The 21786-nt window shown below is 44.3% G+C and overlaps 1 protein-coding gene across 7 annotated transcripts in view; it reads left to right on the forward strand.

Annotated features, from left to right (window-relative positions):
• Nucleotides 1-19533, forward strand: part of ESRP2 (epithelial splicing regulatory protein 2) — a 50068-nt gene extending 30535 nt beyond the window's left edge. For 4 of the 7 annotated variants that reach the window (XM_035117067.2, XM_035117068.2, XM_035117070.2 and 1 more), the window contains 6 exons: nt 4579-4800; nt 5237-5435; nt 9128-9347; nt 9450-9627; nt 13770-13881; nt 17818-19533. In XM_035117067.2, coding sequence (XP_034972958.1) covers nt 4579-4800; nt 5237-5435; nt 9128-9347; nt 9450-9627; nt 13770-13859 — 909 coding nt within the window. In that variant the 3' untranslated portion in view covers nt 13860-13881; nt 17818-19533. Of the gene's footprint in view, nt 1-4578; nt 4801-5236; nt 5436-9127; nt 9348-9449; nt 9628-13769; nt 17357-17817 lie in introns of all 7 variants that reach the window. The other 3 variants (XR_009557774.1, XM_035117069.2, XM_035117072.2) reach the window with 3 other exon arrangements.
• The last annotated feature ends 2253 nt before the right edge of the window (nt 19534-21786 follow it).

Consider the following 21786-nt stretch of genomic DNA (forward strand, 5'->3'; position numbering starts at 1 on the left):
ATCCATGTAACGCATTATTTATTGAACCTCACACAAAACTGTGTTATACTGAATCACGTGTGAACTTAAGAAGCTGCCTTGATAATGGGCCATCTAGATCAGTATTGACCTAGGGCATCTCTGTCTCATTGGTCTGGCACATGCAGCTTCCATGTCTATGCAGTTATTCCATTTAATCTGTTTTTTATTAAAAGTAGTGACTGATAGGGACACGGGTGGCACTGTGGGACGCGGGTGGGGCTGTGGTCTAAAGCACAGAGCCTAGGGCTTGCCAATCAGAAGGTCGGCAGTTCGAATCCCCGCGACTGCCAACCTAGCAGTTTGAAAGCACGTCAAAGTGCAAGTAGATAAATAGGTACCACTGCAGCGGGAAGGTAAACGGCGTTTCCGTGTGCTGCTCTGGTTCACCAGAAGTGGCTTAATCATGCTGGCCACATGACCTGGAAGCTGTACGCCGGCTCCCTTGGCCAATGACGCGAGATGAGCGCCGCAACCCCAGAGTCAGTCACGACTGGACCTAATGGCCAGGGGTCCCTTTACCTTTACCTTTTAGTGACTGATAAACAGAAGCAGACGCTGCTGACATGGAATCCTATTTTTAACACGTTAGGAGTTCTTGAACAGGAAAAGAAGGCAATCTAAGCTCCTAACCACATTTACCTGGGAGTAAGTCCCATTGAACTCAGTGGGACTGACTTCTGAGTGGGCGTGTTTAGGATTGCACTACTGTATTGTTGGCCTGTTGCAGCAGAAGCCATTAAAGCCTCACCAAGCCACCTGTAACCTGTTGCCCTCCAGGTGGCTGGGAGTGTTGACTTCCATCAAACCCCCCCCCCCCTACAGCCAGCACAGTTACTGATGGGAGTTCCAGTCCAGAACATCAGGATGGCAACAGGTTGGGGCAAGGCTGACCTCACAGATTTTTGTGTGTGGCTGAATAGCTATGACTGCAGAAGTGCATCACCAGACAGCAGCCACTTTATTTGCTGCTCTGCCTCCCTCTTGTCCTCTTTTAATCAGCTTTTGAACAATGGGCCTCAACAGGCAGCTTGTCTCCAATTATTTCTGTCTGGTTTCTGTCTGTTGGGAGGAACCCAAGAGGGAGAAGCTTCAGAAAGTAGCTCACGGGAACTGGGAGGCAAGGGGACCAGTGAGAAGCAGAGATTTCCCCTGGCCCAGATCTGGCAAATGATAATAAGCAATCTTTCTGCAAGTGGGAGCTGGTAGTAGATGTTGTGTTTGTGCGCGCTGTGTGTGTGTGTGTGTGTGTGTGTGTGTGTGTGTGTGTGTGCTTTTTGGAACGTGTAATGTCATTTCGTGGAGGCTTTCCTTGCCATTAAAACAAAATGGTTGAGCAGGGCTCAAGTTATAACAGCTATTTGTAGCATTGTAGCATTTAACCAACTTTAGCAGTTGGTTACTTTTCATATATTTTCAGATTATGTCTGTACCACTTAAATATAATGAAACATTATAACATACCAAAGAAAAAAGACCAGGGTTCAGGTGCTGAGGCAGGTAACCAATATCGCTTCCTGCACGATTAGAGGGAAGAGCATTGCAAGCTAAGCAGTGTGGCAAGGAGAGGCTTGCGCTGGTTTTTCCAAGGATGTCCCAAATTAATCTGTGGCTCATACTTTTTGGGGAGCTTGTTTAAAGCAAGCAAGGATACCAGAAGCTGCTAGTCTGCAGTGCTTGTTTCTTTTTGGCAGCTGGACAGAATTACTGTGTGTGCACCCTTTTGTTCAGAGTCCTTGCTCACTTTGTAGGTGCAGCGTGCCCTGACCCCCCTTCCCTTCTATGTATATGATGTAAAGGTGCTGATGTAATGTGGGCTGGATTGTACCAATAATGAGCAATTGAGAGAGTAGCACAATACTTCCTACAGCCTGTTGCTCATTAGCCTCAGTTAAGTTTCTTTCTTTCTTTCTTTCTTTCTCTCTCTCTCTCTCTCTCTCTCTCTCTCTCTCTTGACAGGGTCATGGAAATGATGCACTAGCTGCACTTGGACTATGCTTTAATAAACCAAGATACAAACAACCCTGTGATTAAGGGAACAAGCAAACCAAAAAGTCTTCAGTTTTCTACAGTTTCCCATTTTGTCCAAGCTAGGAAATGAACAAGCTTTGGAACAAGCCAGAAACCCATCTTCAAACCATGGCATAATATCCTGGCTTGTTCTGGAGTAATTAACAATTGTTTCATGGTTTGGGTGAAATGAGAAATTATAGTTAACTGAAGAGTTCCTGGCTTGTTTTTCTTGCTGCAATGGGAAGAGTGAAGGGGCTGGATAAGTAATCCAAGGCTTGTCTATATCTTGGCTTGTCAAACTGCAGCAACCCATTGCAGAACTCTTTCTGCATTTCCTTGGAGTGATTCCCCAAGCAGGAGAAGATCTGCCTGCTTAGTTTTACTCCTATATCACTTAGTTGCTCCCATCAGTGCTCCCAGCTGAGGTTTCATAATGCTGGCTGGATCCCCCCTCCCCTGGCTGCAAACCGGTATCTTGTGCTGCCAAGTGCAAAGTGTAGCATGGTGTCCTCTAGCTCAGCTGTGGGGAACCTTTGGCCCCCCCAGATGTTGCTGAACTATAACTCCCAACAGCCCCAGTAAGCACAGCAAATGGCCAGAGGTGATGGGAGTTAGCAACATCTAAAGGGCCAAAGGTTTTCCCTCCCTGCTCTAGATTTTAGTACATTTTTTCCCTGAACTGCATTCTACATATATAAATTGGATTTCCAAATTCTTTTTAAAATTGATGGGGGGGGATTTAAAAAAATTAAAGCGTTGATTGGTCTGTGTGTTGCAATTTTTGTTACCTTAACTTGATTATGGTCATCAGAATGCAATGCTTTCCCCAGTGTGTCCCGCCTAGCACTAACATGGAGTTTTGGTGCCAGGCAAAGATGTCCCTCTTCTCCCGCGCATTTGAGAGAATATGGTTTTTATTGCTGTTTCTGTGTAGTATTGCTGTTTTGTTGCTAAACTTGATGGTGGTTTTTAAATGCGTATTTAAGTCTTCAAGAGACTTTTTGTATTGGGTCGTGACAAACAAATTGCATAAATAATAAGTGGCATATTTTGATCAACAAATCTCTGTGAAACAGAATTTGTTGCAAGTGAAAGAGCGCCTTCCTAGCAACATTTCTGTTTCACTGTGCCTTATCAGAACAGTTGCAGCTGGATTTTAAAGTTCAGTATCCATTCCTCAATTTATGACATATTGAGTCCTGCTTAAGTCACACACTGGACCACAGCTGAACAACTGCTGGCCCAGTTTGGATTACCATATTCAATTTTAATTAGCCTTTTACCTGTGCATGCATCCCCTTTGATCCTCCCTTTGTAGCCCGAACAGTCAAACCAGGAAGTCTCTAATTAACCATAGTTTCCCATTTCAACTGAACTGGAAAACTATAATTACCACACTTGAAACAAGACAGGACATTAAACCACAGTTGGAAGCTGGTTGGCTATTACTTCTAGTTCAATTTGCTTGCCTCATTGAAGGAGATGGTGGATCAAAAGAGCTTTGTGTTTGTTTATGCAAAAACCCACTCGGCTATTCCTGCCCAAACGTGGCTACTGTGTTTCCTAAAATGTGAACTTTTAGTCTTGTGCTTTGGGTTAGTTTGCAGTCTGGAGCTGCTCTATATGATGCTTTTGCCCTGCTGAGTTCTTGGTTTTATTTTAACTTTTGTAGCGCATCACCTGCCAAGGGTTCAGGGTGGGAAACGATAATTTCATGTGAGTGAGAAGAATTAGAGGAGACCTTCTGGACAAGGCTAAAGGTCTTTCGAATCCAGCTTTCTGGTCTTGCAAGTAGGACTTGAGCGCCACAGCACTCTCCCCTCCTGTGGTTTCCGGAAACTGCACTCAGAAGCACACTGCTTGTGGCAGTTGAGGGTGGAACACAGCCATCAGGGTTAGGTTTTATATAAAAAAAGCTTTATTGTAACTTTATGCATAACAAAAAAATAAAATCAGCAATCTATGCATAAGCAAAAACCAATCGCTTAAGTTGTCACGCCTTGTTAGGGAAAGCTGGTACCTTCTTGAATAAATAAATCCCCCCCAAAGACAACAAAATCCAAACTTCAGCTTGTATAGGCAAGTCAAGAGGGGAAAACCGTAACACATATTAGACACGCATCCTCTAGATCAGGCATCCCCAAACTGTGGCCCTCCAGATGTTTTGGCCTACAACTCCCATGATTCCTAGCTAACAGGACCAGTGGTCAGGGATGATGGGAATTGTAGTCCAAAACATCTGGAGGGCTGAAGTTTGGGGGTGCCTGTGGTAGATCTACCATACTGAATAAAACTTACCATAACCAATTTTTCATAAATAAGTATTTGTTGTTGCTTACTCCTTGAATGAGCAATTCTGCCCATGGCAGTGTATTCCAAGAATTTTCCATGCCAATCTGTTACATGCATTATAGAGGGTTAGTATCATTCAGCATTCAGTTTCGTCTACGGCTGCCTTCTGACTATGCCTCCCATCTTGGAAAATGTCCCTTTTACTCAGCCCTGCTTGCTTCTGTTTTGTTTCCGCCCCTGATTCTTTGCCAACAGGTCCTCAACAGGTACATGTCAACCCCTCTCATCCCCACCCTCCCCACACCTATCATCCCCGTGATGCCGCCTCCGTACACCATCGCTGCTGGCAGCGTGCGAGACTGTGTGCGGCTCAGAGGCCTGCCTTACACAGCTGGGATCGACGACATCCTGGAGTTCATGGGAGACGCTACTGCAGACATCAAGCCACATGGAGTCCACATGGTCCTGAACCAGCAGGTATGGGAATTCAAGGTGGTTTTTCTATGGTTTCAGTTAGAAGTAACGGGTGCAGATACTGAATTTGGCCATGGGAGATACAGCCCAAGAGCTCCCAAGTTCTTCATTTATGTAATCTCCAGAGAAGGCCCAATCAATCAAGCTGGGATACGAACTGCCCAGAACAGAATCCTCCGGGGGGGATCACATGATCCCAGAGAACCAATCCTGTGTATTGCCTTCTAACATCTCTTTAAATATTGATGCTTTTAATATTTTAGACATGTAAATTGTGCAGCAATCAATGGAAGAATTTCTTTAAAAATTAAAAATAAAGTTCTGCTTAAAAAGAAAAATATGCTAAAATTACTGGTGGGACCACTGACTTACAAAAGTGGGGAGAATGCCCTGCTTGACTTCTCTTCCATCCCCTTACCTGGTTTCTTCTGTCTTCCAGGGCCGTCCCTCTGGTGATGCTTTTATCCAGATGAAATCTTCTGACCGGGCTTTCCTGGTGGCCCAGAAGTGCCACAAGAAGATGATGAAGGACCGTTACGTGGAAGTGTTCCAGTGTTCAGGAGAGGAGATGAATTTTGTTTTAATGGGTGGCACTTTAAATCGTAGTGGCTTGTCTCCGCCACCATGTAAGTTACCATGTAAGTCTCCCAAGTTCTTCTGCTCTCTTCTGTGCTGCTAACGCTCTGGTAGGTGCTGATGGCGCTGCGGTGGGGGTCTTGCCCTCTCTGTCTTGGGTTGAGTTGCGGTCTGTAATCACCCCTCCGTGGATAGGCTGGGATTGGAAGCTGGGGCCCAAATCAGATGTGATTCTGAGGCTGTTAGGGCTGTCGACCGCTTCAATAATTTTAGCTCATTGATCACCTGCCTTTTAACTATACTTTTGATTTATTTATCTTAATGAATTAAGTATGTGTATCAGCAACCTCTCAATGTAGGCGCCTTTTTTGAGGAAGTCAATGGTAACTTATTTATTATTTTATATTAGCCCTAATATAAGCATACCCAGGGCATGGTCTTGAGGGCACATGAAAGAGCAAATTTGCTTATCCTCTATGAATTTGTCCTATCCTCTTTTAATCCTCATGAACCCCTATCCTGAGTTTCATTTATTTTGTATGCTTGTTTATAAGATTTGTTACCTGCCTTTCACCATAAGGTCCTAAGGTGGGTCACAACAATATAATCATACAAATAAAAACAAGTAATCTAAAGCCATTTTTTAAAATAAACCATAAAACGCATAACAATTCTAAACAAAAGCAGCACAACATAGGTTAAACAAAACAAAAGTGCCCCCCCCCAAAATAAACCTGTCAAAAGCTGTGGCAACAAGGTGCAGCTTCAGCACAGAATCATACGCCCATAGAATTGTAGAGTCGGGGGTTCCAAGGGTCATCTAGTCCACCCCCAGCAATGCAGGAATGACAGCTGAAGACTCCCTGACAGATGGCCATCCAGTAGAATACAGTGGAAGCTGAGTCATGATAGTGTGTAGGTGCATCTCTGTGGTGAGTGAGTTCCACAAGTTGGGGCTACCACCATTCCCCACACTTCAGATGATGGTGGTGGAATTAAGAAGAGAGCCCCCATCCCAAGCCAATCTTAACACCAAATAAGGTCTGTAGGAAGTTCAATAATGGAAGAAAGGAAAGACAGAAATGTAATAAAGATTAACGCTTGCCAATTAAAACTGACCTGAACTGTTCTAACCAGCTAACAGTGCAATGTACATTTATTAAAAAGTTAAGTCCTGATAAGTTCAGTTGGACTTACTCCCCAGAAAGTCTCATAGGATTGCAGCCAGTGGAACATACTTTTAAGTAACTATGCTTAGTTTCATTGTATAGTGTTAGATGATGGGTTGCATTGGTTTCTTAGGCTTGCAGCCCTGTATTTTAAAATATTTTGGGGGTATTGGTAGCTAGAGATGCTCCCCAAATTATTATGTACTTTGCTTTTGTTGGCGGACTGTGTTAACCTCATTACCCAAAAAAACACTCTGCAATAAATTTCACCTTTAGCAGAGCTCGCTTGGCAATTACATTTTTTTGGTGCTTTTCTTTTTTTAATTGAAGCAATTGGCTCTGCAGCTGCCAATGAGATTAATCTCCTCCTGCCTCTTTGCAGTGGGGAGGTGCTGGTCTTCAGGGACACAGTTTGTTGTTGAAGACAGAGCATCTATTGGGACAAGGGTTCTGATGGACCAAAACTGAGTGATGAAACTTGATGCATTTTTTGCGGTCTGAAAACACTTTATAAACTGTGTGGCTGGATTCATTGCACATCAAAGCAATGATATCTGCAGCCAGTGGCGGTGCAATGTGGGGGCAGTGCGCTCCCGGTGGCATGTCTCCAGGGGTGGCAAGGCGGCGCCCTGGCTCGCCGTAAGCGGCTCCTGCTTTGCTGCTTTACAGCGAGCCAGGGAGGGGCGGATGGGAGCCACGGCTCCCCCTCCCTCCCTCCCTGGTTTGCTATAAAGCAGCAAAGCAGGAGCCACTTGCGGCGAGCTGAGGCCCCTCCTCCCAGCCTCCTTCCCACCCTGGCTCACTATAAGCGGCTCCTGCTTTGTCGCTTTACAGCGAGCCAGGGAGGGAGGGAGCCATGGCTCCCAAGAGGATGCAGCTTTGCCAGTGCCCTGGCAAAGTGGTGTGTGGGGGGGTGACAAAAAAAATCCACACCGGGTACCACCTGGGCTTGCTACGCCTCTGTCTGCAGCTTGGCATTGGGGTTTTGTTTTGTTGGAGGACAATAAAAGGGTGGCTTAAGAGCCAGAACTTGAAAGTGTGGGTAGGTGACTTCCACATTTTGCTAGACAGCTCATGGCTTAAAATGTAGTTGAGAGAAGGATCCTGAAAAAATACAGACCAGTTGTTTCCAGGGCTGAAAGCAATTATTGCTGTTTTGATGCCACAGTGACTGTTGAGCTTATGCTGCCAAGCCTACCACGCTTAAGTTGCTTTTTAGAGACAGGAGGAAAAACAACAGCCAGAAAAAAAGCCCCAAGAGGGCACATCAAGCTTTCCAATAAAGTAGAATATGCAGTGAGGGTCCATTTATAATAAGCACAACATACAATAAGGCCTACAAATGCACGAATATCATTGTAACATACTGCAATGAACGAACACATCTGTGAACTACTTTCAGTAAAGTAACCCAGCAATACATTTGCTGGCTTTTAACACATATTAGAAGAAATGGTTCACTCATGTTTATAATTAAATCAAGATGCTGGGCTTAGTCAGTGGGCTAGATTCTGACCTCCCCAAAGCCCAATGGGCCATTTAAACTGGTGGGTGGAGTCATCTGTCACCTTTTCCTTTACCTTTTCCTGGGTGGCTTGAAACAAACCATGCATGTCAAAAGGCATGGGGATTTTCAGGTGCTGCTAATCTATAGTAAAATCAGATTTTGGGAGGGAGGCACATATCATGTATGACATCAAGGACATGGCTTGGGGGAAATGGCCAAAATAAGCCTGTGCGACTGAGGTTCCCCACCACTGACTTAAAACAATGAGCACCAGAAACTTGCCTTGCTACTCCAGTAAGTACTTTTCTGAGAAAGGACCAAAAAACCCCAAAGCTCGATGATGAGGATTCTGAACAGATGACCATGCACTGCCCATCACATAAGCTTTTGCTCACCAGTTTCACCTTTCGAAGTGTGAACTTGTACTCCACATCTGCACTTTGGTCATGTGGTTTGTTTGTATATAGCATCTTCCACAGATTTGTACTCATAAAGTGCCCCCCCCCCCAAAGTCAAATACAACACCATGATAAACATAATGCGTGATTAAATGTATAATATAATGATATCCCTAACTGTTCAACAAGTAACAGTTCGCTTAAAATAAAAAAGGAAATGTAAGTCAACATAAAATTTACCAGCACACCAATAAATTTCCCATAGTTGTCCAAAACTTATTTATTACATTCATGTGGCAGACACAGTGCTCCCCACTTTATCCTCACAACAACTCTGTGTGGTATCGTTAGGCTGAGAGGCAGTGACTGGCCCAAGATCACCTAGTGGGCTCTGTGTGGAGATTTGAACCAGGGTCTTCCAGGTTCCTTGTCCACCATTCTAGCCCCTAATGCCATGGCAGTAGTAACTAACAAGTAATGGCAGCCACTAGTAGCAATGATGGTAGTAACTACTAGCAACCTACCCCTCAAATTGATACATACTCAAAAGGCTGGAACTCCACTTGGAAGTTTTCCCGCCAGCAGCTCCTGGGACAGAGGGCCCGGGGCCTCGCCTGTCCAATGGAATCTGTCTTTGCTAACTTGCTTTTTGGGTTTTGTTGTGTGATCTTTATCCACAGGTCTTTCCCCTCCTGCCTATGCCTTCCAGACAGCTGCCGCCGTGATCCCAACAGAAGCGGCATTATATCAATCGCAAGCGCTCTTGCCTCAAACCAGGTCACAGCAGGCTTCGGCTGCTGTTGCCGCTGCTGCCGCCGCCGCCGCCGCTAGTCCAGCTGTTACCTACTACCCAACTCAGGCTGCTCAACTTTATATGAACTACACAGCTTACTACCCCAGGTACTATCCTGTTTGGGCTGGTAGCTTTTCCAGGTAGGGTGAACTTTTTGCACCTGCATGTGTGAAACAGCCCTTGGACCTACCACTTTCCTCTCTTTCCAGCCCACCGGTGTCCCCAACCACAGTAGGGTACATCACAGCACCCCAAGCAGCAGTCGCAGCCGCTGCCTCAGCCTCGCACACTCCAATGCTGCCTCAGCCTGGTGCCCTTGTCCGGATGCAGGGATTGCCCTATAATGCAGGAATGAAGGAAATCCTCAGTTTCTTCCAGGGATATCAGGTGAGTCGTGTTTCTACCTTTGCTTCACCCTCTGTGTCGCTAGGTAGCCTCTCAGTTGAGAACTGCAGCCGGAACTTCTTGCACCATGCAGTTTCCGCAGTTTCCATGTTTCTCCAAAAATAAAACACCCTCTTATATTTATTTTTCCTCAAAAAAAAACACGGTGGCTTATTTTCAGGGGATGTCTTTTTTTAAAAAAATTAAGTATGGTACAGTTTAACCTACAAGGTAAAACTGACTATCACTATGGCTTATTTTGGGGGTATGGCTTATTTTCCGGAGAAACACAGTAATCAAGCTGATCCTGCGGCAAAATGTTGCAGTGTGGATCGCTCCTGTTCAGTTCTGGTGAGGGCGAACGGGAAGGAAGTTGCACCAGGGCCACTGAGAAGGAAGAATCTTCATGCCTGGGACAATCCCAACATTTGCAGAATTTAAGTTACAAAATTTGTTTTAAATGAAGAAGGGACCCCTAAGGGTGCAAAGACAAACAAACCACCAACCAACAAAAATAGCGCAAGGGCTTAGTATCTTGGTAACCACAGAATGTTGAGTATCTGTTAAAAAGGGGGGTTGGGAGTGGAATGCCTTGTTCTGGAGAAAACGGCCAGTTTGGAATCTGGAGTACTCCTTCTAGCTGGAAAGGATACACTTCAACATTTTCTTTCAGGTCCCACTTCTTTTATAATTGCCAACAGTTGTTTCATTTGCCAGTCATACATGTAAATGAAATGGTGTCCCATCAACTATGTAGGGCTAATTCCATCTTTATATTATCATTCAGTTTGCATACATGAGCAGCCATTCTTCTAAAGGGGAAAAGATGATACAGACAAGGCTTGCAAATGGATAAATCTTGCAGAGAGGAAAGATGAACGCCTTATAAGACAAAATTTGCCATTCAGTGTTTTCAAAACATTTGCACTGAATTGGGGGGGGGGGACAACAACCTTATGTTGAATTTATTGGGAACAGCTCTCTTTTCTTTTTAAGTCTAGGGATGGGGAACCATTTTCAAACCAAGGGCCATATTCCCTTCTGGGCAGTCTTCTGGTGACTGCATGCCAGAGGCAAAAGTGGATGGAGAAAGAATGTGGTTTATTTTTAACCTTTGTTATGGTTGGCTAGTTTCTCCATACACTCAGCACAGCCCTCTATTCTCCAGGTATGCAAGAGGCATTGTCAGAGATCAAGGAAACATTCTAACCTGGGAGGATTTCCCACCCAGGCCTGAGATTTCCCACCCCTGTTTTATTCTATCCAGATGCTTTTGATCAATTCAAAGTTGCAGCTGTAAAAATGATTTTTTTAAAAAAAAAATGGGAATAACTGATTCTTTTCAGTGTGCGTTATTTTCTGTTTTGTTTCCTCCAAACAACCATTCTTATGTCAGAATACTTGTGTGCTTTCATCATCCTTCTTTAGTTCCTCATTCTTGCCAAACAGGTGTTCTTACACATTATAATCTTTCCCCAAATCTCCTCAAGCAGCCCTGCCCTATTCAAGGGTCTCTCAAAAAATGAATTCCTCCTTATCTTATTCTGTAATCTGTTTCTGAACTTGCCCTGTGCTGCTACATCTAATTTAATTATCTTCTCACTGCTTGTCATGCTTAGAACTTAGTGCTGTATTTGGAGGCAATGCTGCCATTGGCCAGTGTGGATCAGTGGGAGAATGATTGATTGAATCGAGTTGGGATGCAGGGGAGGTTATTTAAAGGGTGTTGCCCTGGCAGTTTGAAAGTGTGACGTCTTGCATAGAAGCTAAACGACTCTAGATTACACTGTTCTGCATTTCTCAAGGGTGCTTGCTGTCTGGGCCCATTACAGTGTCACAGTTCTTACTGTGCAGCATAAGGCAGTTTGTAGCATGGTGCACAAAGCTGAAACATAAATTCTGACTTCCCACTGCAGTAGTATTGAAGCTTGATTCTGTAAGGCTGGTGGAAGGGTTATAGTACACCCTTGCAGCAAAATAGTATAGTGTCTGTTCTGTTTATTCACTAGTGAAGAGTGCCTGGCATTGCCCATGTATCTTTAGAAACAAAACAAAAATGTGATTTTTAAATGGACAGTGCAGGTGGTAAATTTGGACCCACCACACAGAAAATTGGGTGAAGTCACACCAAGGTCACATTTTGGTACACATTTTACACATGTGTAAAAATGATGCATGGGGGGGGGGGAAATACATGAGACATTGCACTACCTTTGTAACCCAAGAAAATCTTTAATAAAAATAATTTTTTAAAAAATGGTGGCTGGCATCCAAATGCTAACAAAGACTGCCACCTCACCTTGGGACTCCTCATGTTAAGTTTGGCAATGATATAATGAGAAGAGCTGAACCCATGCAAAAAAAAGAAAGAAAAAAGGATGAAATCATGGCTGAGTCGCATTTTGGTCCACTATCTTGTTTCAAAATGACACCTGGTGAAGTGCCTTCCCCATGTCATCTCATGAATAAACAAGTGCTTAAAGAGAGCTATCTACTTCCACATATATGTGCATGTAATTATTTTTCCAACCTATACTGAGCTTTAGTATTGCCTCACCTTCCCAGGAAGTAAAAGGGGTGTTATTGTGTCTGACCCGTCAGCTTTTCCAATAGGACATGATGACCAGATATCTCTGACAAGCAGAAAGATTGAGGGGGGCAGTGACACAAAGTGATGGCAAAATTCCAGAGGCATTTGCATTCTCTGTCTCTCTAGCTCTGGTCCCCACTTTACAGGACAGGATACCTCATTGTGGTGGATGTCTCTGGCATAAAGGGTTTTCTTTCAAATAGATGCTTGAACAAAGACGTCTCCTCTGCTCTGGGTTTCTTTAGAAACCTGACATCTTGCATGACTCCCACAGAGGCTTGTTCTTGATGCATTTCAGAATCATCTCCTAGTTTATGGTTTTGTCTATATGATTGAGGGCAGGGAGGAGGAGGAGTGGAGAACCTCTTCTGTATGTTCTTCTTTCTTTGGGTGTGAAACTTGAAGCCTTGGAAAAATGAACCCGGGGGGGGGGAGCATCTAGTTCTTATGATTCTAGAGTGGTGTTTCCCAATTTGCTTCCAAAGCCGCTCTGAGATTTGATGTCCACTTTTGCGAACTATTCGCAGGTTGTATTTTGAAATCAACCTTTTGTCATCCAATTAAATTTTATTTTGGTGTTTGCTTTCATTACCCTTATAATATTTAACAATTGGTGCTGGGCAGTGTTTGACAGATGACACGGGGTAGCATTTTAACACTGGGCCATTAATGAGGGTTCATAGTTTGCTAAAACAAAACACCTGGCGTTAATTCCAGGGCTTGGTCTGAATGGTCAAGTCGCCCAGCTCAGGAACTAGCTCTGCTCTGTAGTTCCATGGACTATTTTTTAAATGTTTTTAACCTGACTTAATTCAGCTTTTTTGTTTCTTATTTGTCACAATCCAAGAATACATTTTATAGCTTTGCCAGGACACTCTGGCCTTGTAACACAGTATGCCATGCTGTTGCTTAACTCAGCATTATAGATTGGATCTCTGACAGTTGCAGCTTTTGTAAAGAGGCTTATGGCTGGCTTTAAAAACAAAAGTGCTACCTGGAGTGTGATCTAAAGGTACCCAAGCATTAGCTAGACTTCTGATGGTGTCCTGTAGGTTGTGCCATGCTTTTGCTTACATAGATTCTGGCATCTCAGGTGGATGCCTCCAAGGCATGGGGACAAGGGGCTTTCCAACGAAACAAAGGGCCTTAGAATCTATGCTGCTCTTTGGTATCCCCATTCAAAACATTGTGCTGGGACAGACCCTTGCTTCTGAGATCCTTCTAAGAGCCAGCATAGCTTATTGGGTAGAATAGCACTTGCTTTGCATGCAGAAAGTCCCAGGTTTGATCCCTTGTCTCTCCAGTTGAAAGGACCAGGTAGCAGGTGAGGGTTAAAACCCTTCTCTACATAAAATACTGGAGCTGGAATAGAGTGGACAGAACTGAGTTAGGTGGACCCAGTGCCTGACTTGTATCTTCCCTTGACAATTGTAGCCATGACTCCTCCCCACCCCTTTTCTAGTGATGTTTGCAAGTGCTGGTCTGTGTGGCTTGCTGGTAACAAGATGACCTGCCCCTTCTCTTGCTGACCTTATGTATCACACTTGTACTGTAGTATGCACCTGACGACTACAATGGCCTTATTCAGATCAACGACCAAGCAAGGAGTGTGTTACAAGCACCGAAAGACTGGGTTTGTTTGTAAGTGTTTGTAACCTCCAGTGAAGGTAAGCTCAGATTGGCGGAAGGTGGAGCCTTTTGGTGGTGATTGGAAAGAGGGCAAAATGATCGGCTGGGAATGGTGGGAAATGTTTTTTTTCCTCCTTGCATCCTCCCTTCCTAGCTTGTGGTGGGGACTCTGCTCACTAACATTCCCTTGCTTCGGCGCCTGGCATGAATCAACTAACCTAATGGTGGCAACGATGCTGGAGACTTCTGGAGGAGAAGGGGAATGCTGGCGATTATGTCTGCTTGGCATTCTCTCTCCACTCCCTAAGGGTTCTCTTGTTTTAAGCTAACATGATCATATTGACTGCTTTCTGGCATATATGCATGTAACAGGATCTTTCTGCTTTTGGACGTAAGGCAACGAAGGCAAAACGTTATCACTTGGGGCACTGAAGGACAAGTTTCAATGGTCATGACCAGTTCTTCCATTTTACCATGGTTATATGTAGAGCAGGACAAGGGGGCACCTGTGATCCTCCAGATGTCGCTAGACTCCAGCTCCCATCATCCAAGACCACTGGCTGTGTGGGCTGGGGCTGATGGGAGTTAAAGTCCAGCAACATATGGAGGGCAACAAGTCCCCCACCCCCTTGACCGAAGCGCACAGCATTGATGTCTCTTCCCTCTTCTAAAATACTGCACACAGGAAATCTGGTATATACTTTACATATAGGGACACGGGTGGCGCTGTGGTCTAAACCACTGAGCCTTGGGCTTGCCAATTGGAAGATTGGCAGTTCGAATCCCCGTGACAGGGTGAGCTCCCGTTGTTCGGTCCCAGCTCCTGCCAACCTAGCAGTTTAAAAGCACGTCAAAGTTCAAGTAGATAAATAGGTACTGCTCCAGCGGGAAGGTAAACGGCGTTTCTGTGTGCTGCTCTGGTTTCGCTAGAAGCGGCTTAGTCATGCTGGCCACATGACCCAGAAAAACTGTCTGCAGACAAGCGGCGGCTCCCTCGGCCAGTAAAGCGAGATGAGCACCGCAACCTCAGAGTTGTTCACGACTGGACTTAACTGTCAGGGGTCCTTTACCTTTACCTTTACTTTACATATAGTTTGAGTTTCATTTGGCATCAGACTCTCCTCCAGGCAACTGTGTTGCCTGAAACACCTGGGGATTTTTAATGCTGCAGATGTCATTGTTTCACTTTATTGCTGAGGAGCACATCCTTCAGCCAACCATGTGCATTAAACCTCCTGTTCAGATCCTGCAGACATAATATGGCAACCAGTGTGGGTTGTGGCCTCTGCTAAATGTGTGGGTTCTGGGACTGGATAACACACATGTATCAGATTTCATTCCCCAATAACATCAAGCCACCACTTGTGTGGACAAACCCATATTTTGCTACTGTCTTGTTCAAATTTGTAGGTATAAGCCTGTGTGTCAAATCTCAATTGTAGGCACTTGTTTGCTTGTTTTAAGTTGACCTTGTTGAGTGTGTGAGTGTGTGTGCATGTGCTAAAGAAAGATGTGGTGTCCAAGCCGGAACATCAGGATATATCTGAGCACCATCATTGTAGGACTATAGCCATCTTTTTTTCTTTTTCTCCACTCCAATTTAATGGTGGTCTACCTTCAGTGGTGCCTTTCCAACTGACTAATTATGCCATGTAAGCTGTGCACATTTTAGGGTATAGGGTGGGGAGCATGTGGCTCTCCAGATGTAGCTGGATTCTAGCGCTTATCATCCCTGGCTGTGATTCATGCTAGCTGGGGATAATGGGAGCTGTTGTCCAGCACCACCTGAAGTCCCCCACACCTGTTGCAGAGCATCCTGAAGCATGTTTTAGAATACACAGATAGCCCACAAAGACAGTAGGTAGGCCTGTTCTGAAGCAAGTCATCTAGAACTCTCCTACATCTGCAAGGGAAAGCTCAGTAATGTGGCCAGGATGCTTTTCAGGGAAATGTGTTTACCATAACCAACTTTCCCATTAAGTAGCTCTTAGTAAGCTTCAATATATGCGTACACACACACACACAAAGGTTCCCTGGAACATACTTTGAAAATCTCAAAAATCTCTAGCCCTTTGTTTTAGGACACTGGGGTTGTATTCAATTAAGCCCTAACACAGAGCAAATTAGAGTATTACTGTAACCTATTGTAGTAAGACATGCTCATTAGTTTCATTGAGTCTACTCTGAGTATGACTACTGTCGAATACCAACTGGGGATTTCAATCCAAGTTCAGTCTTGGTCACTGAAAAAGACTGCTAACTCTGCCTTATTTGGGACTGTAGCCCATTAGAATATGGATGTAACTCAAACTAATGGGCAGGAGACATGGAGCTTTCGCCCTCTCCCTCTCTCTCCCCAGCTTCAGGTTCTGCCTTCTCTGGAGTAGGAAGGGCCTGTGTTTCATGGCTAAGGATTGTGTGGTGCTTTGTACATGAGAACTCTTGCAGGAGTTATCAGCACTGACAATGGGTTCAAAGGGAAATCCTTTCTCCGGGAGAGATGGTGGGATGGTTCCTTCCTAGCACCCCAGGTTCCCCCTCTGTTTTTGTGTGAATATTTATTTCTCTTGAGGCATTATCTCTAGACACCTGGCACATTCATGTGTGTCTGCCCATGCACATTTTAATCTTTTACTGATCATCCTAGTTTCACACAAGGAAGGTCAGGAAATCTTCTGGGGAAAGCCGCTCATGATAAAGACAATAAGCATTTGATCTCAGATTGAAGTCCTAGATTCTGGCCACTGTGCATTTCAGGTGGGTCTTCTCACCTCAAGGATATTGTAGAGTTGGAAAACATTCAGAAAAGGGCAACCAGAAGTAGCAATGGGATGGAACAACTCCTCTGTGAGCATTTGGACCTTTTGAGTGTAGAGAAAAGGAGTAAGAGGATACATGAGTGGCATGGAGAAAGTGGGTGGAGGAAGGTTTTTCTACCACATAACATTAGAAGTCATGGAAAATTCAGGGCAGACAAACAGAAGCATTTAATCCACACTGCACATAGTGAAAATATGGAATTCATTGCCACTGGATGCAGTGATGGTCACCAACATGGATGGCTTTAAAAGAGGATTAGCCACATTCATGCAGGATAAGGCACTGTTCTGCCTCCACTGTCGGAGGCATCGTGCCTCTGAATATCAGTTACTGGGAATCACAAGTGTGCCAGAGTGCTGTTGAGCTCATGTGCAGCTTGCAGTTGTCCCATGGACATCTGTGAGGACAGGGTACTGGACTAGATGAGCCACTGGCCTGATCCAACAGACTCTTCTTAAGTTCTCAGATGTGGGCTTGGGAAAGTTTTCTGCCCTGAAAAGCAGAGGCCTACTACCAGTGAGGACTGAATTATCCCAAACTAGAAAGGATTTACTGCTCTTCAGGTTGGTCTCTAGTTGTTTTTCAGCTGCAACCAGCATGGCTTATGGTCAGGGATGATTGAGCAGCAGCAGCAGCAGCAGCAGCTGGAGAGCCACAAGCTCACAATCCCTGGACAAGGCGGCCTGACTTAGCGTAAGTCATATTGGGGAAGGGCTGTAACTCAGCAGCAGTGCATCTGCTCTGCATACAGAAGGTCCCAGGTTCCACCCCCAACATTTCCAGGTAGAGCTGTGAAAGACCTTGGCCTGAAATCCTGGGGAATGGCTGCCAGCCATTGTAGACGATACAAAATGGTGTGACTCTGTATAAGGCAGCTTCCTAGGTTTCTCTGTTCTGTTCTTGAGAATAGCATCGGTACAGCCACCCGTTTCTCATTGACTGCTCTCTTCTTCCCCGATGGAATCCAGTCACAATTACCAAGATGCCTATAATCCCCAAGAGCTGTGACGACTGCTTTCGGTGAGGGTTGGGGTTGCAAGGTGCTGTGTTGGAGCTTGGCTCTCCAGGGGTGGTTCTTCTCTCCTCCTCCTCCTCTCCTCGATCTCTCAGGGCCCAAACCTTCCCACTCTGACCCTTCTGCTCCATCCTTGCAGCTCCATGGAGACTCCATCCTCCTGCTTTACAACTTCAGTGGTCAGCCCAGCGGAGAAGCCCTGGTCACTTTCCCCAGCCTGGACTCGGCAAAGAAAGCCGTGGCCGAGAGAAGTGGATGCCGCTTGGGAAGACACTGTGTGGAACTCTGCCTGATCTAACTGAGGCTGGACCTTCTGTGGGGTGGGCAGGAGTGAGGAGAATCCCTGCTCAAAAGTCACCCCTTCCTTTAAGAACACCGTCTTCCCTCACTCAAAAGTGCCTTCTCCTCCTGATGTGCCTGGGAAACAATCCTCGCAAGTGTCTTCAACTGAGTGGGACAGAAATACACCTCCCCTCCCCCCCAAAAAAAGTAGTGCTAGGATGTTTGATTTCAACAGCGTTGCCATGCACCCCACCCCCCACTTAATTTGGAGATAAATCTGTAGCACTTCACCAGTTGTAACCACAATAGATGTATTTTTAATTTAACTTTATTTCTGAGTCTCAATTTGCAGAGGAAACTGAAGCCTATAGATTTCTTCAAATTTTCATTTCATTTTGAATCCAAACTTGCAAAAAAAATTGTTGTTGTTGGCAGAAGGGGGAGGGGGTTGCCCTTGCCTTGAAAGTTGGCTAGCGGAAGCCTGTTTTCCTGAAATGTGGCTGGGCAAAAAAACCCCACTTTGTTTTGAATGTTTATATTATTTCCTTTACTCCACTACAGAATAACTTGGAAAGCTGCATCCAAATGAAATTGCAGGAAAAGCTTTTTAGTTTCTTTTTTTTAAAAAAAATTAAATGTATCATTTTGTTGGGTATGACACAAATAAGTAAATGAAATAAAGCCATATCTGTCTCCTAACATTCAAGCTGCCAACCTGTAAACCAAACGAAGAAAAATCCAGAACTGCAAAGAATTTCACTAGGACAAGAATGGCACATAAACATTGAGGACTAGTAAATTATATTTTGTTTTATTTAAGCACCATAGCTCTCAGATACTGTATAAAGCATATTTTGCTTTAGTTTATGTGCATGCCATTTGTTTACAACATTATTCTTTATTTGTATATTATGAAGCAACCAGAGAAGTTGAAATCTCACCCTAATTAGTGCATGTCTCTTTTTTATGTGTATATATGTGTTCAAAGAATATAGTTTTATGTTTCGTAGTGTGTGCTGAAACATCTACTGTAGAAGCACTAAATGATTTTGTTTTTACCGTGCCTTGATCCAGGACTTTTCTCAAAATGTGCAATAACAGCAGAAGAAACCAGAAGGAGCCCATTTTTGCAAGAGGCTCTTACCGGTACTTTTTTTTTTGCTAAGAGCATACGACTTGGAGTAGTACTTAAAGGAAAGAATCGGCCTCTCCCTCCCATGTCAAATGATGGTGTATGCTTCTTTATATAATAAACAAATAAAAAGATGCTTGCAGGGGGGAAATAACAACCCTGGCTTTCTTGAACTCTCTCTAGATTTTGGTTAACCCTGGATTGGAAAGCTGCAGAGACGTCACACTGAAAAGGTGCTGCAAGTTGCCTTCACCATACAGTCAACAATTTGCATATCGCTTTTAAAAGACACAAATAAGTTAGTGTGAATCGGGCGGTTCTTATTTCCAACAACCTTTCCATTATGAACTTGCCTTCCGCTCTCTATTTTATATTTCTTCCAGTAGCACCTTAGAGACGAATACAGATATGAAGCAATTAAATGTTTAGCAGGTGTTTTCAGCTTCACTCTCCTGGGTCTGTGCTTGCTTGTCTCAACTTGTCTTTGGGCAGTTAGAATCAGAGAACTGTAGGGTTGGAAGGGGTCCAAAGTGTCATCTAGTTGAACCCCCTACAATGCATGTGTCTACCTCACTGGATTCCTCAGCCTTTGATTGACTTTTCAGTGCAAATCTGATCTGCTCAAAAGCATTCTGGGTATGGTGATGTGAAAGTTCTGTCTATAGCAGGAATGGAGAACATGTGGCCTTCCAGTGGTTGCTAGATGCCAGCTCCCATCAGGGCCAGCCTCATGGCCAATAACCAGGGTTGGTGGGATCTGTAGTTCAAAACATCTGGATGGCACCATGCTGGGGAAAGCTGCTTTCAAGTGCTGTGAAGCTCTCTGTCTATTTCAGCAAACATAGCTGCTCCTGTGGAAAACTGAAAAAGCTGGTTTCCTGTTGGCACTGTTCTACAGTAACTACCCCAGATGTTGTTGCACTACAACTCCCATCATCCCTTAGCATTGACTATGTGGGCTGGGGTGATGGGAGTTGTGGTCCAGCAACATCAACAAGGCTGCAGGTTCCCCAGTAGGCAGCCCTAAGAAATGTGCCACAAACTCATCTTACCAGTAGGTGTCCCCTTTACACTGAATTTGACAGTGCAAGGATCAAAATCTGAAGCAGACGCTATGGCCTATTAGCAGGCACCCCCAAACTTCGGCCCTCCAGATGTTTTGGACTACAGTTCCCATCATCCCTGACCACTGGTCCTGTTAGCTAGGGATCATGGGAGTTGTAGGCCAAAACATCTGGAGGGCCGCAGTTTGGGGATGCCTGCCTTATAGTAAGAATTACTTCCACTAATGATAACACAGTAATGACCTTCCAAAAATATATGCTCAGTCGTTCACTCTGCCTGGTCCTCATTTTAGTCATAAGTGCAGGAAAGCACCATCTTTCTGGGAAATGCTGTTGCATTAAATTTGAGCTTGAATTTCTTCGTAGTGTATTTGGAAAATGTGTTTCCACACAAGATGTCCACTTCTTATGCTGCCTCCAAAAAGGATGGGTAAAATGTTCATAGGCAACTGTGTTTACATACATGAAAATTTAGAAGTAATGTACATTAATTCCAGTTGAACTAGTGCTCACTGTTGTAAGGTGTAAGGCTCTGTGGCCAGCTGAGCTCTGTGCCTGCTCAGTCTGCTGTTAAGGAGCTCACTGTTAATGGGCAACTTCAACTCTGCTCCCACCCTCTTGAACCTGAACTGGGACTAGACAGTCCTTCAAGAACAGATAAAATTAAATTAGAGGACTCTCTTCTGCAATGAAGGACACATGGCCATCCTATCACAGACACACTTTTCTCAGGTTTATCTTTGGAAACATTAATTTGCCTGCGACCTCATGTTCTATGCAAAAGGTTGGGGTTTATGCATGCTTTTTTAAGAAGGCCATGTGACATTATGAAATTGGTTCCTATTTTAAAAGCTAGTTGTCTTAAAATAGAGAGGGGGTTTTCTTTTAACGTTTTGCAGAAGATGATGCTAGGGGGCAATCAACTTGGACTTAAACACTTTCCATGAAAATAGCACATTACTCACTCTTGCAATTCTTAACTGTCAGCCAACTGTTGCACCTTAAGCCGTGCAGAAATTCTCAAGCTTTCTTCATCCAGGGAACTCCTTCCACATTGTCTTCTCTGCTGAGGAATCCTTAGTGGATTGCAGAGGATTCTGGGCTATGGCAGCTTTGGTCACGCCAGACATACAACTGAGTGGAGTGTGCTCAAATTATTATTATTATTATTATTATTATTATTATTATTTATACCCCGCCCATCTGGCCGGGTTCCCCCAGCCACTCTGGGCGGCTTCCAACAAAACATTAAAATACAGAAATCAAACATTAAAAGCTTCTCAAACATTAAAAGCTTCACTGCAATGTTTTCACTGCATTTATTCAGCCACACCTGGTCATCTAAGTGACTTCAAATGAGTCAGACTTGATTAGGTGTCTACTAAGTGCTGTGTTGGATCAGTTTTTCTTGCAATGCAAGAATCCAGACTTTATTCTATCCACTGTAAAGAGCAAGCTATAATTACATTGTGGGGCTGTTTCAGTTGTGACCACCATCAAAAGGAACAGAATCAAGTTCTTGCAGGATATCTGATTTAACTCCACATGCAAATATGCTTGATCTCAGCAGATTTGCAGAATTTCACCCAGTAAATAAATCCCCCTTAAAATCTGGCTCTGCCTCATCACA

This window comes from Zootoca vivipara, chromosome 6 (genome assembly GCF_963506605.1).
Source record: "Zootoca vivipara chromosome 6, rZooViv1.1, whole genome shotgun sequence".
In the NCBI taxonomy this organism is placed as follows: Eukaryota; Metazoa; Chordata; class Lepidosauria; order Squamata; family Lacertidae; genus Zootoca; species Zootoca vivipara.